We start from the raw sequence: 15,167 nt of genomic DNA, 5'->3' as shown, positions 1-15,167 counted from the left end.
TGATCCGGTGGCTTTTGGGAAAAATGAGCGTGGGATGGGGCCTAGGTGCCCTCCAATGTTTTTGGTCATTTAAAAAGGGCACTAGAACTTTTAATTTCCGTTAGAATGAGCCCTCTCGCAACATCCTAGGACCACTCAGTCGATACGATCACTCCTGGGAAAAAAAAAAAAAACAAACAAAAAAAACAGATAAACCCGCATCAGTGATCTGTCTTCTGGCAAAAAATGCGAAATTCCACATTTTCTGATACGCTGAATCTGATGGTGTAATTTTCGTTAAGATTGTAGGATTTTTAGGGGGTGTTTCCCACTATTTTCTAAATGAGGCAAATTTTCTCAGGCTCTTAACTTTTGATGGGTATAATTGATCTTGATGAAACTTATATGTTTAAAATCAACATTAAAATGCGATTCTTTTGATGTAACTATTGGTATCAAAATTCCATTTTTAGAGTTTTGGTTTCTATTGAGCCGGGTTGCTGCTTACTACAGTTCGTTACCACGAACTGTTTGATGAATACTGAGGTCGACAGCTGATAATACGCAAAACTTTTCAAACTTTAACCTTGTGTTATTTTCTATGGATGACTTAGACTTTGAGCCAGTAAATAGGCATGTGCTCTTGAATACTATGATAGCTTCTCTTTTTGATAGTAAAATAGAGGGTAAGATCCAAGATAGTGTGTTTGCTATCTTGGAAACAAGATGAGTCAGATGAATCAAAAGTTACAGGAATGGATCCAGATGCTAAACTAGGCCTAGGCTATAGGTTACTTTGGGAAGGTCTTTTGAAGCATCAAAATATATTTTTTTTTCTCACACAAAGTGAAGCAGCCTTTGATTATTAAACCTGTATGCTGCAACATTAATCAATAGATCCTGGCTAGGTATTACTCAAACAAAATGTTTTTAATTAGATCTATGTTAGGCCACACCAAATATTATTTTAAATCTTCTGTAATACTATGGTGGTTTCATTTTTATTTTTATTTTTTGTTAATATTTGAGAAATTAAACCACAATGTTCAAATTGTAGGCTATATTGCCTAGGCTAGTTTTCAGTAAACATAAGAATAGATTAAGCATGAGTGCAAGTGATATTGGTGCAAGTGACCACATATGTATAATGAATGACATTAATATTAACCATAGTTGTGATGGTAAACTTAAGAGAACTTTTACCAATTATGCTTTAATCTGTGAAGAACTAGCTAATATAAATTGGGATGAGGGATTATCAGATGAGACAGACATTGAATCTAGTTGGAATTGTTTTAAGTCTACTTTACTAGGTGCATGTAGGAAGCATACAAAGGTTTATTGGTCAGATAAACCAAAGACTCTTCCATACCTTCCCAGGAATATTAAGAAAATTATCAGAAAGAAAAATAGAGCATGGAATAAATACCTAAAATGCAAGTGTGACAACCATCACAACAAATTCGCCATGCTCCAAAACAAGCTGAGAAACATGACAAGAAAAGTTATCCAAGACCATGAAGAATCTATTGCAAATGAGTCAAAGAAAAACCCAAAAAAGTTTTGGCGCTATGTTACAGCTAACAACCCTTCCTGTCAATGCACCAACAGGCTAAAAAAATCAGATGGCTCCAGTACTACTGATCCGAAAGAAAGCGCTGATTGCATGAATGCCAGCTTTTGCACAAACTTCACCTCTAAGCCACCTGACATTACACTCCCAACCATACCTCCTGTAACAGTACACAACCCAATGTCCCCTGTAATCATTACTCAAGAAGATGTATTTAAAATACTAAGAAGTTTAAACTCCAACAAAGCTGCTGGACCTGATAATCTCCACCCTTGGCTTTTGATAGAATCTGCTGCTCACATTTCCCTCCCCCTTTCCAGAATATTCAACATGTCCTTGGCCAAAAAGTCAGTACCATATGATTGGAGAACAGCAAATATTATACCAATTTTTAAGAAAGGTGACAAGGATAACCCAGGAAATTATCAACCAATAAGCCTAACCTCAGCCATTTGCAAGATCATGGAAGGTATCATTAACCATGCTCTTATAAATTATTTAGAAGAAAATACACTTATTAGCAATAGACAACATAGATTTCGCAGGGGCAGGTCAATCAACACCAACTTTATTCAGTCATATGATCATGCAACTAAAATTTTGGATATGGGTAAACTGGTAGACATTATCTTACTCGACCAAACCAAAGCCTTTGACAAAGTTGAACACTCATACCTGTTGCTGAAGCTTAAAGCTTATCAGGTGCATGAGGATGTGATTGATTGGATTGGAGCATTCCTAACTGGCAGATCTCAACGTGTCATGATCTATACCAATAATAGCGATCCAGTTTTCTCCTCCACTTCCCTGGTTATAAGCAGCATCCCACAGGGAATCATCCTTTGGCCAACATTGTTCAGCATATATTAACAACTGTACAACTTATCTATGCAACCTTTTAACATTATATGCTGACAACTGTAAGCTCATTGGGCCTGCTGAAACTGAAGAAGAAAGAGCCTGCATTCAGCTGGACCTTGACAGCCTATCCTCTTGGTCATCAACTTGGGCCCTACAATTCAATGCAACAAAATGCAAGGTACTGCACTTAGGGCACATTAACCCCCACCATCCCTACCATATAGGGTGTGATCAGTTGGAAGCAGTTGCTGAGGAAAGAGACTTAGGCGTCATTGTGGACAAAGATTTAAAATTCCACAGCCACACTCAGGCTCAGGTTGCAAAAGCTAATCGAGCTCTCGGACTCATTAAGCGCTCTTTTGTAACCACAAAGTCATGTGTGGTTATAAAACTTTATAAATCCCTTGTCTGTCCCCACCTTGAGTTTGGCTTGACTTTGGCCTTTCCCCAAAATAAAATGGACACAAGAGCCCTTGAAAGTGTCCAAAGGAGAGCAACCAAACTGGTCCGTGGCTTAAATAATGTCCCTTACCAGGATTGCCTAGGATCTCTGAGACTTCCAACCCTCACCTATTGAAGATATAGAGGAGATGTGATCATGGCACGCAAAATTTTCAAATCCGGTCACCTGAAACCAGATCTTCACCCCCTCTTTGGCTAACAATTCAAGAGGTCACAGTCTTAAGCTTCACCTGCCTGGATGTTGGAGAAGGGAACGACGTGGTTTCTTTTCCATTCGGGTGGTCCCCCTCTGGAATAGCCTATCCAAGTCTACCATCCAAGCTGAGACACCCCACTCCTTCAAGGCTGGAGTCAACAGGGACTGGGAGAGGGCCGAGTGGAGGCTGGACTGGGAAGCTAAGCCAACATAATTACATCACCCACCACCAGCGAGAACTACAGGAGGATCTACCACCTTATCTCGCTGGCAAATGCGATTTAAGGTAATTTAAGGTTAAGGTAATGAGAAAGACTAGGAGCAGGTGGATGGAGGCAGTAGCCTAACTCCTATTTATTTTAATTTCTGTTTGTTCTTGGTTCATTAATTTAAGGTGTTATTTTAGTGGTTTAATTTTTTTTTTAATAGGCTAGGAGTTTATTTGTTTGTCTTGAATTTCATATAACTATTTACTTGTCTTTGAAAAAGTTCTTCTTTCAGAAGAAATTTTTCTTTCTTTCTTCTTTTTTTCAGAAACTTTAACTTCCATAAAAAGCTTTTTTCAATCCCTAAGAATGACAAAAGAACAATACTAGGCTATTTGATTTCCCAATAACCTACTCCTTCCAACCCTACTTTGACAATGGCTTGCCAACAGTGTCATGTTGTTACAAAACCATGGAAAATTAATTAAATAAATATATAAAATAATAACAATTTTAATTTGAATAATGATGAGAAGAAACATGCTGATTGAAATAAATACAATTCATAGACTATTATAAATTTTTATAGCCATTTCTTTTAGCTTTGGATGAATGTAGAGGTATTCATTGGTCATTACTGGGTAAATTTTGTTGTTGTCTGTATTATTGACTTACAAATAATACCACTTGATGCCTTTTTTATATTCTTTACAAATATAATAATTGCATAATATAAGCAATTAATGCTATTATATAAATTATTACTGTAGCAATTAATGATTATATACTGTTATATAATCCACAAGCACTAATTTTCCATGATTAAGTTGGATAAATAAATTCAATAAAATTGTGTAGTTTTTTCTTCCTTGACAATGAATGTTCAATTAAAGTATATGTTTTTGATAAAATATCAAAAATTTGAAATCTGATAGAAGAAGATTTAGATAAATATCCCACAAGGTTGTAATCCGAAACAATATTTGAATTGATAATATTCAAAATGTCAGCAAATTCAGGGTAGGTTAGGTTTTAAGAGCTCAAAAATAGGTTAAATTTGAACTTGCATTAGAAGCAATTATTCTATTTGTAAAGAGCTTAAAAAAAGGCATTGAGTGGTTTGTTCACTTTACTTAAGTCAATAATATGAACAACAAAAAATTTATGCATTACTGACCTATGAATAAGGTGAACATACCTCTTGATACTATTTTTATGGTCTTTCCAAACTGCCTATAGCAGTTGTTTTATTTAGCAATTAAATTTGAAGCCCTTATAGACTCTTGAAGATGATACACTTTTCTCTTATCTTTGGCAATATAAAAAGGGTAAAAACAATAGGTCTTGCTTCATTATATGCAGAATAATTGTAGATAGCTCATGTTCACTACAGTTCCCCTATGCTTTACACCAAACCCTTCTAATGTGCAAATATATAGCCTGAATTATATATTTCTCATATGTTTTCTAGTGCTTGTTTTCATCACAATGAATTCAATGTATGGGTAAACTGGTTTAAACAAGTGTGAAGGTAAGAGCTTAAAGGAAACAGCAATTTTTTTAAAAAATATAAGCTTTTTTTTCAATTAGAGCATGATGAATCAATGCCTGTAAAATATATAATTTTAGCAAAATGGAATAAAATTCAAATAGGAAGCTTTTAATAAGTATTTCAACTCTTTTCTGTAGCAAAAATAAAGAAAAAGGTATCATCTTTGAAAGCCCATAAAGGGCTTATAGTTTAATTTATCAATAAAACAACTTATATTCAGAAAGACAATGAAAAAAGGCCTTGAGTGGTATGTTTACCTTATTTTTAGATCAATCATAGAAACATTCCCAAATTTACACAGTTTTTCATAAAGTCTATGGCTATGTCTACAGTGCTACCATTTTTTTATGCTTATTTCTTGTCAACTGTTGGTTCATAACTTTTAAACTGCTCTCTAAGATGTTCCAGTGCCTCAATAGTGATGAAGAAAAATAAGAAGACATACTACTGCTGCCCATTTATAAAAATATGACGTTTTCTTCTTGTTATGTGAGTATTGTTTATTGTCCAATTTTCCTGTATAAGGTTTCAACAATGGTAATTTAAAGGGAGAACATTTTGATTTACTAAGACATCATTTTCAAATCACATGCAACTGCATGACATGATGCACAGGGATACTGGAATAGTGTGAAGTTCAACTGTGAGATTTTGTCTCCTATGATGGCATGGGAGTTGAAGGAAGTGGAAGGGGATATGTGATTTAATAATAATGGTAAAGCTGGCAAAGAATCAAAGCTTATTCAACTAACCATCACCAACCTGAAGAATGTTTACATCAGTTCATTGCTGACAGCCTTAATAAAAGCTGAGTCCACTGCTTAGTTTATGCTTGTTTGATGTGTGTGCATTTTTGTGGCACTTGGTATCTACCAAGGGACATATAGCAATTACAAATTCTGTCAGTCTGTTGATCTGTCTGTCTGTCCTGGTTTTGCTACTTTAGGCACTTCCAGGTATGGTAGGACAATGAAATTTGGCAGGTGTATCAGGAACCAGACCAGATTAAATTAAAAATTGTCATTTCCCCAATTTGACCATCTGGGGAGGAGTGGGGGGACAGTTAAATCAGAAAAAATAGACAAAATGGGGTATTTTTAACTTACAAACAGGTGATCAGATCTTAATGAAATTTGATGTTTGGAAGGATATTGTGTCTCAGAGCTCTGATTTTAGATCCTGACTGGATCTTTTCGCATTTGGGGGAGCTGGAGAGGAAAACTGGACATCTTGGAAAACGCTTATAAATGTCGTGGATATGTCATTGATGTAACCAGTCTGAATCTGCTCTCTTTGGGGGAGTTAGGGGGTGGGGTTCAGTGCTTTGGCGAGTTTGGTGCTTTTGGACATGCAAGTACAATGGAAATTGGTAGGGGTCTCAGGGAGCTGCACAAATTGACTTGGTAAAGTCATTTTCCCCAAATCGACCATCTGGGGGGCTGAAGGGAGAGGAAAATTAGAAAAATTGAAGTATTTTTAACTTACAAGTGGGTGATCAGATCTTGATAAATTTTGATATTTAGAAGTACCTTGTGACTCAGAGCTCCTGTTTTAAATCCCGACTTGCATTAAGCCTCTGATTTTCCTTTTAAAGCAATCTTTTGATTCTTAGAATTTTGTTAGAGCTCATATCATATAAGCTCTTGGCTCTTCCGACCTTGTCACAAGTGCCATATGAGCTCTTAGCTCTTGTTTTTCTATGTATTCTTTAATGTTTTTGAATTTAACTAAGTATTGTCTTTGCTAAAAAGTAACTTTTCTTTGTTACTGCTTGAAGGAAAACTTTCTATCTTTACTTTTTAACTAATTGGTACACCCCCCCCCCCCACAATGGTGGAAGAGTTCTCATGTGGTCCCAGGATAACGACAGCTTGTCTGCTACATATTCTGTAAATTATTAATTCAGAATAAGTGCATCCTTAGGTTAAGCAATGTAAGGTGGCCAAACTTTTGTTCCTCAACCAGTTCTATAAAAACCAGCTTTGTCCACCTCTCAACTTTGATGTGTTTTGTAACACTATTAAAAATGTAATTTGAGTCAATTTTAATTGGTTCTAACAGGCTAATGAAATCAATAAAGGGTAAAGCTTCTTACTTACTTTCTTTGGCTCAGAACTGACTTTATAAAGCAAAAGAAAATAGAACAAGAAGAAAAGGCATTGAAAATGGATTTGATTCCCATCTATATCCTCTTATTGTAACACAAGAACAGAAAGTGAAGACAATCTTAACAGTAAAAGCAGCTTAATTTTGGCCAAATTAATTAAGAAACATGATCCAATTAATGGCCCAATCTCACTATTGTGGTTCCATCCTGTGTTCTTTTCTTTTTTCAGATAAATGCCTGTTTTTGTTTCAGTAATAACATTTGCTTAGATTTGCCTATAGTATAATTTTCAATGATAAGTTAAAGTCTTGTTGCTATGCTAGTGATTTTGCAATGAATAAGCTTTCAAAGCTAAATTCTATTTTTCTCTTCTTGACCTGGGCCATTGAACAATAATATTATTCAAAAGAAGCCAGTGGCTTGAGCTTTAATGTAGCAGATTGGCCAGTGGCAACTGAAGTTCCACCCCTACACGAAGTTTGTTGTATAGAAATAGTGATTTAGTTTTTAGTCTGCATTGAAACTCTCCTTAGGGAGTCTATCTTCAGAGTCTATAGATGTCTCTTTTAGTGACCTTTGGGAGAAATACAAGGGGTTTGTTTTCTACAACCATGTTAAATTATTTTTCCAAGAACCCAGACAGGGTAAGAAAAGAGTTTGTAAGAAATACCATCATTAGTATTTCAACACGGGGGTCTGTTTACCCTGCAAAGAGATAGCTAGAGGTATCAGGTGTAACTCAGGTGGTGACACCCTTGGCCTAGAGTTTGGCCTGTTTGATCACGTTAGCATACCCTGGAATAGGGTATACTGTAATAGGGTATTACCATACTCTATATTTACGGTATAGTAGTGGTGGCCGTTAGGCTCTCCATTACAGTATTTGGTACCTGCAAGGCTCTCCACTCTCAATAAGTGGTGCAGCACCATTTCTGCACCAATGTTTGGTGGCAGCCAGTTAATGAAAGTTATCAGGACGAATGTTATCAGGAGTTAGCTAAAAGAATCCACGTTTTCCGAAAAGACAATTTAATTTAGCCTAAACAGTAGCCTATTGTGAGTACATAAGAAAAATGTGGAATCAATTCAAAAGATTACAAAGATCTGAATGGGCATTGCGTAGTTAGAATAAAAAAAAAAAATTGTGATCATATGATGCCACTAATTAGCTTGCAAAAAAGATTCAGCAAATTGAGTCATAACAAGTTTCATGGAGACCAGATGTTTGACATTGGAAAACTAATTTTCATTTAGACTGACGAAGTATTTTGATGTTATCTGAATTTTGAAATAGTTTTGGTCATAGATAATACAGATACAGAATAAAAAAAAAATAAGGAATGAACAGATTCAGAAATTGAATTAAGAGGATATAATGACAGAAGGAACAGTTTGGAAACGTAGTGGCAATATGGAATCTAGATCCAGCAGGGGTCACAAAAAGCAATAAAGTTGAGTTTACACAAATGACAAATTACTTCATGAAAAAAGAGGAGAAGATAGAGAAAAAAGAGAGAAATAAAATAGCCAAAGAAAAAAGGAAGAGGCTGAAAGAATAGCTAGAGAGCCAGATGAATAGAGAGATTGCCAGGAGTTTGGAAGGAGCTTGATAGGTCAATTAGATGCCTTCTGGGGAATTCCAGAATGAGATATCATCACAACTAACTTCCTGGCTATGAGCTGGCCATAATAATCTGTGTAAGGATCAATTGAGGAAGAATGAAAACTATAAGACATTAAATGCTAAGATGAGAGAACATGCTACTTTGTTGACTATGTGGGAAAGTGGTATATTTGTGACGAAGGTGTGTGGGAAGTTAGGTGTGAAGTTGTGTGGGAAGGTGGTATTTGGTGGTATATTTGGTATATTTGTTGACTATGTGGGAAGGTGGCCCATAAAATAAATTTGAAGGCTGTGCCTTCTTGTCTAAACAAGAGCTTATATGGCACTTGTGACGAGTTTAGAAGAGCCAACATTTCGCATTGTTATTGCAATGATGTTTTTTTGGAGACTGCATGGGATTTCTGCCTCTGAATAGCTTTTTCTATAATTTTTGATCACTTTAAATCTATTGCTTGATTTAGCTCCTCCTATGCTTGCTGGCCAATACATTAGCAAATTGAAGATTTAATCACCATAAAATGTTATCCAATCTGATATTTTTAATAAAAGTATTAGTCAAGGTCAAATATTTTAAAAAAAGGTTTTGAAATTAAACTAAAAATTAATACTAAAAATGGCTGAGCAAGAAAAAAAAACTATAAATATTGTCTCTGTCAGGAATTTGGCCTATGACCTTGAAAAGTAGAATACCAACACTGTATCCACTGCGCTATGCAGGCTTGCAAGGAGACATTTTTTAAATATTTTTTCTAATTTTTCTGAATTAACCATCCCTATACTTCCCTCCAGATGGTTGATTCAGGGAAGCGACTATTTCTAATTTAATCTGGTCTGGTCCCTTATATGGCTGCCAGCTTTCATTGTCTTAGCTTATCTGGAAGTGCCCGAACTAGCGAAACTGGGACCAACGGACAGAAATTGCGATTGCTGTATGGCACTTGGCCAATGGGCAAGTGCCATAAAAAAAAATGCTTGATACTCCAGTTCAAAATGTGGATAATCTGGGAAAATGGGATGTAACAGTGGCTAGGTCACATATTTTAGAAAATAAGACTTGCAACATTGATTTATTGGGAAATTTTTTAGAAAACAGGGAAGTTCAGGACACTTTTATGGAAAATAAGACACCAATAAGTACATACCAAGGTGAAACACTCACAATCCCAGAGGAAAAAGAAATAAAATTTATTGTATATGCTTTTCCTTGTAAAGTTAGAGAAATTATGGTGCAGTATGAAAAACCAAATGTGGGAATCCAATTCCCATTTGAGGAAGATCTATTTGATACTACAGTAAAAGAAAGCAAAAAGTGAGAAAAGGAATGTTAAACGCAAATACAATACAGAGATGCAGTCAAAGATGGTGGACAATGGAGTCCAATTCAGATTTATAATCTACACAATTGAGAAATTTGAGAAAATTAGAAATGAAAAAAATAAATGCAAAAAAGAGACAAAATTGGCAGATTCAGTCTGCAGTAGCAGAAAACAAAATTTTGGAAGAATTACAGAATGGCGAGAAGAAAAAAGAGCTTAGGGGAACAAAGAGGTCCATGACCCATTGGGAATAAAAGAAGACTATAACAGAACAATAACATCTAAGAAAAAGGACACCATGGTCCAATTAAAAGTTGAAGATGATTTATTTTGTAGAACCAAGATATTGGAGGAAAGAAAGGAAGAGATGAGAAACACAAAAAAGAAATGTGATGTACAAGTTCAATCTGCAATTGTAGAGAATAAAAAATTTGGTGAATTACAAAGCAAGCTCAGGGGGACAAAGAGGTCCAAGACCCAGTGGGAAAATTACAAAACTACAGTAAGACAAAAAAGCCTAGGGGGAGGATAAGGTCCAAAACTTATTAAGAAAAACTAAAGATAATCATAAAATAAAATTGACTTGTAATGGGTTATGGAAAAATTGGGAGATATTGCATGTCAGGATGGATTGGAAAAGCTTGGGAAGGAATCTGAGATGAGTCCTATCAACTCTAAGGGAGATTTGGTCTCTTTTGGGGGAGGGGAGAGCCCCTTTGGGGATTAATGAATGATGGACAGTTCCTTCAATGGACAACTGGTTGGCCAGTTGTAACCCTGTTACCAAGATTTTGCCTCTCTGATCTGGAGTCCTTGGGGGACACATTTGTCCATTAACTCTTTTCCCAGTTTTAACTCTTCATGGGAATCAACAATTACTTCCTGCAGACCTTATTCATTGAGCAACGTATCCAAATTTCATCTTCAGTTAGTATCAAAGCCTATTCTTTGTTTGATTATCCCAGGGTAGGGGACCCAGAATGAATTGATTAATGATTCGCTCAAGCTTTTAGCTGTTTCCCCTGTACCCCTGTCGCTTCAAACCCTATGCATTTTCGGCCTTGGATTGTTTCTAATTATACCAAGGAGTAATTTGCATTTTAATTGAGATGTTGTGTTGTTTCCACTGATGGAGACTAAGAGGCTAGTTCAGCCAATTCTCATGATGACTGGAATCATCAAATGTGCTAGAACCTAATTCTATGCCTCTCTGAGATGTAAATTTGTGAGAGCAGGAAATTTTCTATTTAATCATGCTAAGTATGACTATTTGCTGCCAATCTTGTGAACTTCAATTTTCAAAACCTCATGCGGATGCCCATACAATCTAGACCATGTTGGTTCTGCAATAGAGATGTGTGAATGGCGACAGATCTAGAGCCAAGTAGTGGAAGCAGTGTTCACGTTTGTGAAGCTGGACCAGCGTGGCGCGTGGGTGGTCATTTATTTTATGGGGGCAGATGTTGGGGTTTCACCTGTTCTTTTCGTTTTCAGATAAATGACCTGTTTTCGTTTCCGTAATCTAGTTTGCTTAGATTTGCCTATAGTATAATTTTCAATGATAAGTCAAAGTCTTGTTGCTAAGCTAGTAATTTGCAATAAGTAAGCTTCCAAACCAAATTCTATTTTTGTCTTCTTGATCTGGGCCATTGAAGAATAATATTATCCAAAAGAAGCCAGTGGTTTGAACTTTAATTAATTTAACGGATTTGCCAGGGCCAATCGAAGATCCAAACCCTATGCAAAGGTCGTTGTATAGAAATAGTGATTTAGTTTTTAGTCTGCATTGAAACTCTACTCAGGGAGTCTGTCTTCTGAGCTTATAGATGCGTTCAATTGACCTTTTGGAGAAATACAAGTGAGTTATTTTCTACAACCGTGGTAGATTATTTTTCCAGGAACCCAGGAAGGGTAGAAAAAGAGTTCATGAGCAATACCGTCATTAGTATATCGGCAATGGGATCCGTTTACCCTCCAAAGAGATAGCTAGGGATATTAGGGGTGACCCGGGTGGTGACATCCTTGGCCTAGAGTTTAGCCTGTTTGACTGTCCAATCACGTTACCATACCCTGGAACAGGGTATACCATCATAGGCTATTACCATACCCTATATTTAATTGAAACTATAATATTATTCAAAAGAAGTCAGTGGTTTTAATTTTAATTCATTTAATCGATTGGCCAGGGCCAATCGAAGATCCACCCCTACGCAAAGGTCATTGTATAGAAATAGTGATATAGTTTTTAGTCAGCATTGAAACTCTACTCAGGGAGTCTGTCTTCTGAGTTTATAGATGCGTTTAATTGGTCTTTGGGAGAAATACTCTAACAACCATGTTAGATTAATTTTCCAGGAACCCAAGCAGGGTAGGAAAAGAGTTCGTGAGCAATACTGTCATTAGTATATTGACAAGGGGGTCTGTTTACCCTCCAAAATGATAGCTAGTGATATTGGGGGTGACCCAGGTGGTGACACCCTTGGTCTAGGAGTTTCGCCTGTTTGACTGTTCAATCACGTTACCATACCCTGGAACAGGGTATACCATCATAGGCTATTACCATACCCTATATTTACAGTACAGTAGTGGTGGCTGTGAGACTCTCCATTAAAAATGTTGGTGCCAGCAATGTTTTCCATTCCAATAAGTGGTGCAGCACCATTTCTGCGCCAATACTCAGCTTTAGCTCATATTTGTGTTGGCCCATTTCAACAAAGAGACTTTATTTGATTATGTTCTGAATTTTCTCCCATTAGTCTCAACACCCCGCTCTTTACGCTAAAATTTGACTCTTTCTCTCAACTCTACTTTTTAAAACAGTAAAAAACTTTAGCTTATAGAGCGGGATGTTGAGAAGGGAACAGCCTCTTTCATATAAGGAGTAATTTCTGTTCGTATTAAGTTTTAGTGTCACTCCTTACTTTCAGTTAAAAAAAAACTTGTTTTTTTATTTAATTTCTGAACGCTTTTGAATTAATGCATGTTTTGATTTTGGTTCTCCGCACATGAATAATTAAAACGAAATTTGCAAATTAATTTTTTTTTTTTTGGCTAAATGGATTTCTCATAGTTTTGATAGGACAATTTTGAGAGAAAAGGAACGGGGGAGGAGGCCTAGTTACCGTCCAATGTTTTGGCTACTTAAGAAGGACACTAGAACTTAATTTTTTACGAACGTTTTTATTAGTAAAAATATACGTAACTTACGAATTAACATACGTAACGAACTTCTATATTCGTATGTTTTTACTACGTATATGAGGGTGTTCACCCCCTCGTCAATACCTTGCTCTTTACACTAAAGCTTAAATTTTGTCCCAATTCCTTAAGAATGACCCCTGAATCACAAAGGCCGTAGAAAAAATAGTTGAAATTACTAAAAATACTTTAGCGTAAAGAGCGAGGTATTAGGGGGGGGTGAACCCCTCATATGCGTAATAATTTCTGTTCGTTTTAAGTTTTTATGCTGCTCCTTACTTTCAGTTGAAAAAACTTTTTCATATTTATTTTTTCATTTTTTTTAAATACTAGAAAATTCTGCGCTCCCTTCATGGAAATTCTTTTCCCCCATGACAAATTCCTCCTTCGAAAGTTCCCCCTCCATAACCACTCCCCTCAACAAAAAAACCTCCTGAAAATGTCTGTACACTTCCCAATAACCATTACTATTGGGAGGGGGCCTAGGTGCCCTCTAATTCTTTTGGTCACTTAAAAATGGCGCTAGAACTTTTAATTTCTGTCAGAATGAACCCTCTCGCGACATTCTAGGACCACTGGGTCGATACGATCACCCCTAGGGAAAACAAATAAAATAAACATGCATCTATGATCTGCCTTGTGGCAAAAACTACAAAATTCCAAATTTTTGTAGATAGGAGCTCGAAAATTTTACTGGTTGGTTCTCTGATACGCTGAATCTGATGGTGGGATTTTCGTTAAGATTCTACACTTTTAAGTGATGTTCCCCCTATTTTCTAAAATAAGGCAAATTTTCTCAGGCTCATAGCTTTTGATGGGTAAGACTAAACTTGACGATATTTATATATTTAAAATCAGCATTAAAATGCAATTCTTTTGGTGATAGCTATTGGTATCAAAATTCCGTTTTTTAGAGTTTCGGTTACTATTGAGCCGTGTCGGTCCTTACTACAGTTGGTGACCACGAACTTTTTGATACGTATCACCGCTGCTGTAAAATCGAGCCCACTGCCACAATTGTCCAACAGAGAAGACTATGTTGGCTTGGTTGTGTGCTGAGAAAATCCAGTAACCGGATCGAAGTTCTTCTAGCTGCTCCTCAGCCTGATTAGCGTAGGCGACTAGGTGGCCAATTGAAAAATTTGGTGGACAACTCTCAGAAGTAACCTGGAACTCAATGTGCAAGGAATTGACTTTATAAAAAAGCAAAAGAAAGAATTTTTGGAAAACTTTGGGTTGTAAAACTGTGCCATAGCTGATTCCAAACCCATATTGAAAAGGAGGAAGGGCTGATGGCAAAGGGGACCTATTTATTAGATGTTATCCCATGAAACATCTACAGATTGCCGTTAGATCTGTTCTCTTCTATGCAGCCGAGACTTTGCCACTGAAGGAACTTGATTTGGAAATCCTTGGCTACTGCTGTCTGCAGAAAAAAAAAATCCTGAGAATACTCTGCTCCACCGAATGGATTTCAAATGTTGATATGTATCGCCGCTGCTGTGAAATCGAGCCCACTGCCATAATTGTCCAGCAGAGAGAACTGTGTTAGCTAGGCCATGTGCTGAGAAAACTCAGTAACCGGATCGAAGTTCTTCTAGCTGCTCCTCTGCCTGAATAGCGTACGCGACTAGGTGGTCAATTGAAAAATTGGTTGACAACTCTCAGAAGTAACCTGAAATCTATAGTTAGAAAATTTGGTTGAAGGTTTGAGAGCTGTGGTTTGCCGAATAGCTGACAGCCGATGAGAGTCGTTCATCTGAGTCTTCAGGATGCTAGGTGAGGCTTTTGCATCTGGTTTCGCAACGCATACAAGTGCACATAAGTTTGGGTTAGAAAATGGCTCAGCAAGTGGCGGAATTTTTGAAACAGCATTGTTAGGTATAGTTAACTGATAAAAAGAACGGGGACATAGCTCAGTGTTAGAGCATTCGACTTAACTGATAAAAAGGCTCAACATCCATTATACATATATGGAATAAAAGTAAATTATGTTTAATTCTAGTTCCTCCAAGCTTGGTCTGTTATTCGGATCGAATTGCTCATCATCAGACAAAAGCCTGCTACGGTACAATGGGGAGAAAGAGCAAATC

The 15,167-nt window shown here is 36.6% G+C and overlaps 1 protein-coding gene across 1 annotated transcript in view; it reads left to right on the top strand.

Annotated features, from left to right (window-relative positions):
- Window positions 1–534: 534 nt before the first annotated feature.
- The window catches only part of LOC136036809 (uncharacterized), a gene marked incomplete in the record, with an annotated part of 47,572 nt that continues 32,939 nt past the window's right edge, over window positions 535–15,167 (top strand). Inside the window, 2 exon segments of the mRNA XM_065719139.1 lie at window positions 535–612; window positions 15,080–15,167. Of these exon segments, the coding sequence (XP_065575211.1) occupies window positions 581–612; window positions 15,080–15,167 (120 nt within the window).

Source organism: Artemia franciscana, chromosome 16, assembly GCF_032884065.1.
Source record: "Artemia franciscana chromosome 16, ASM3288406v1, whole genome shotgun sequence".
In the NCBI taxonomy this organism is placed as follows: Eukaryota; Metazoa; Arthropoda; class Branchiopoda; order Anostraca; family Artemiidae; genus Artemia; species Artemia franciscana.
The sequence above is the reverse complement of the archived record's forward strand: the minus strand, read 5'-3'. Positions and strand labels throughout refer to the sequence as shown.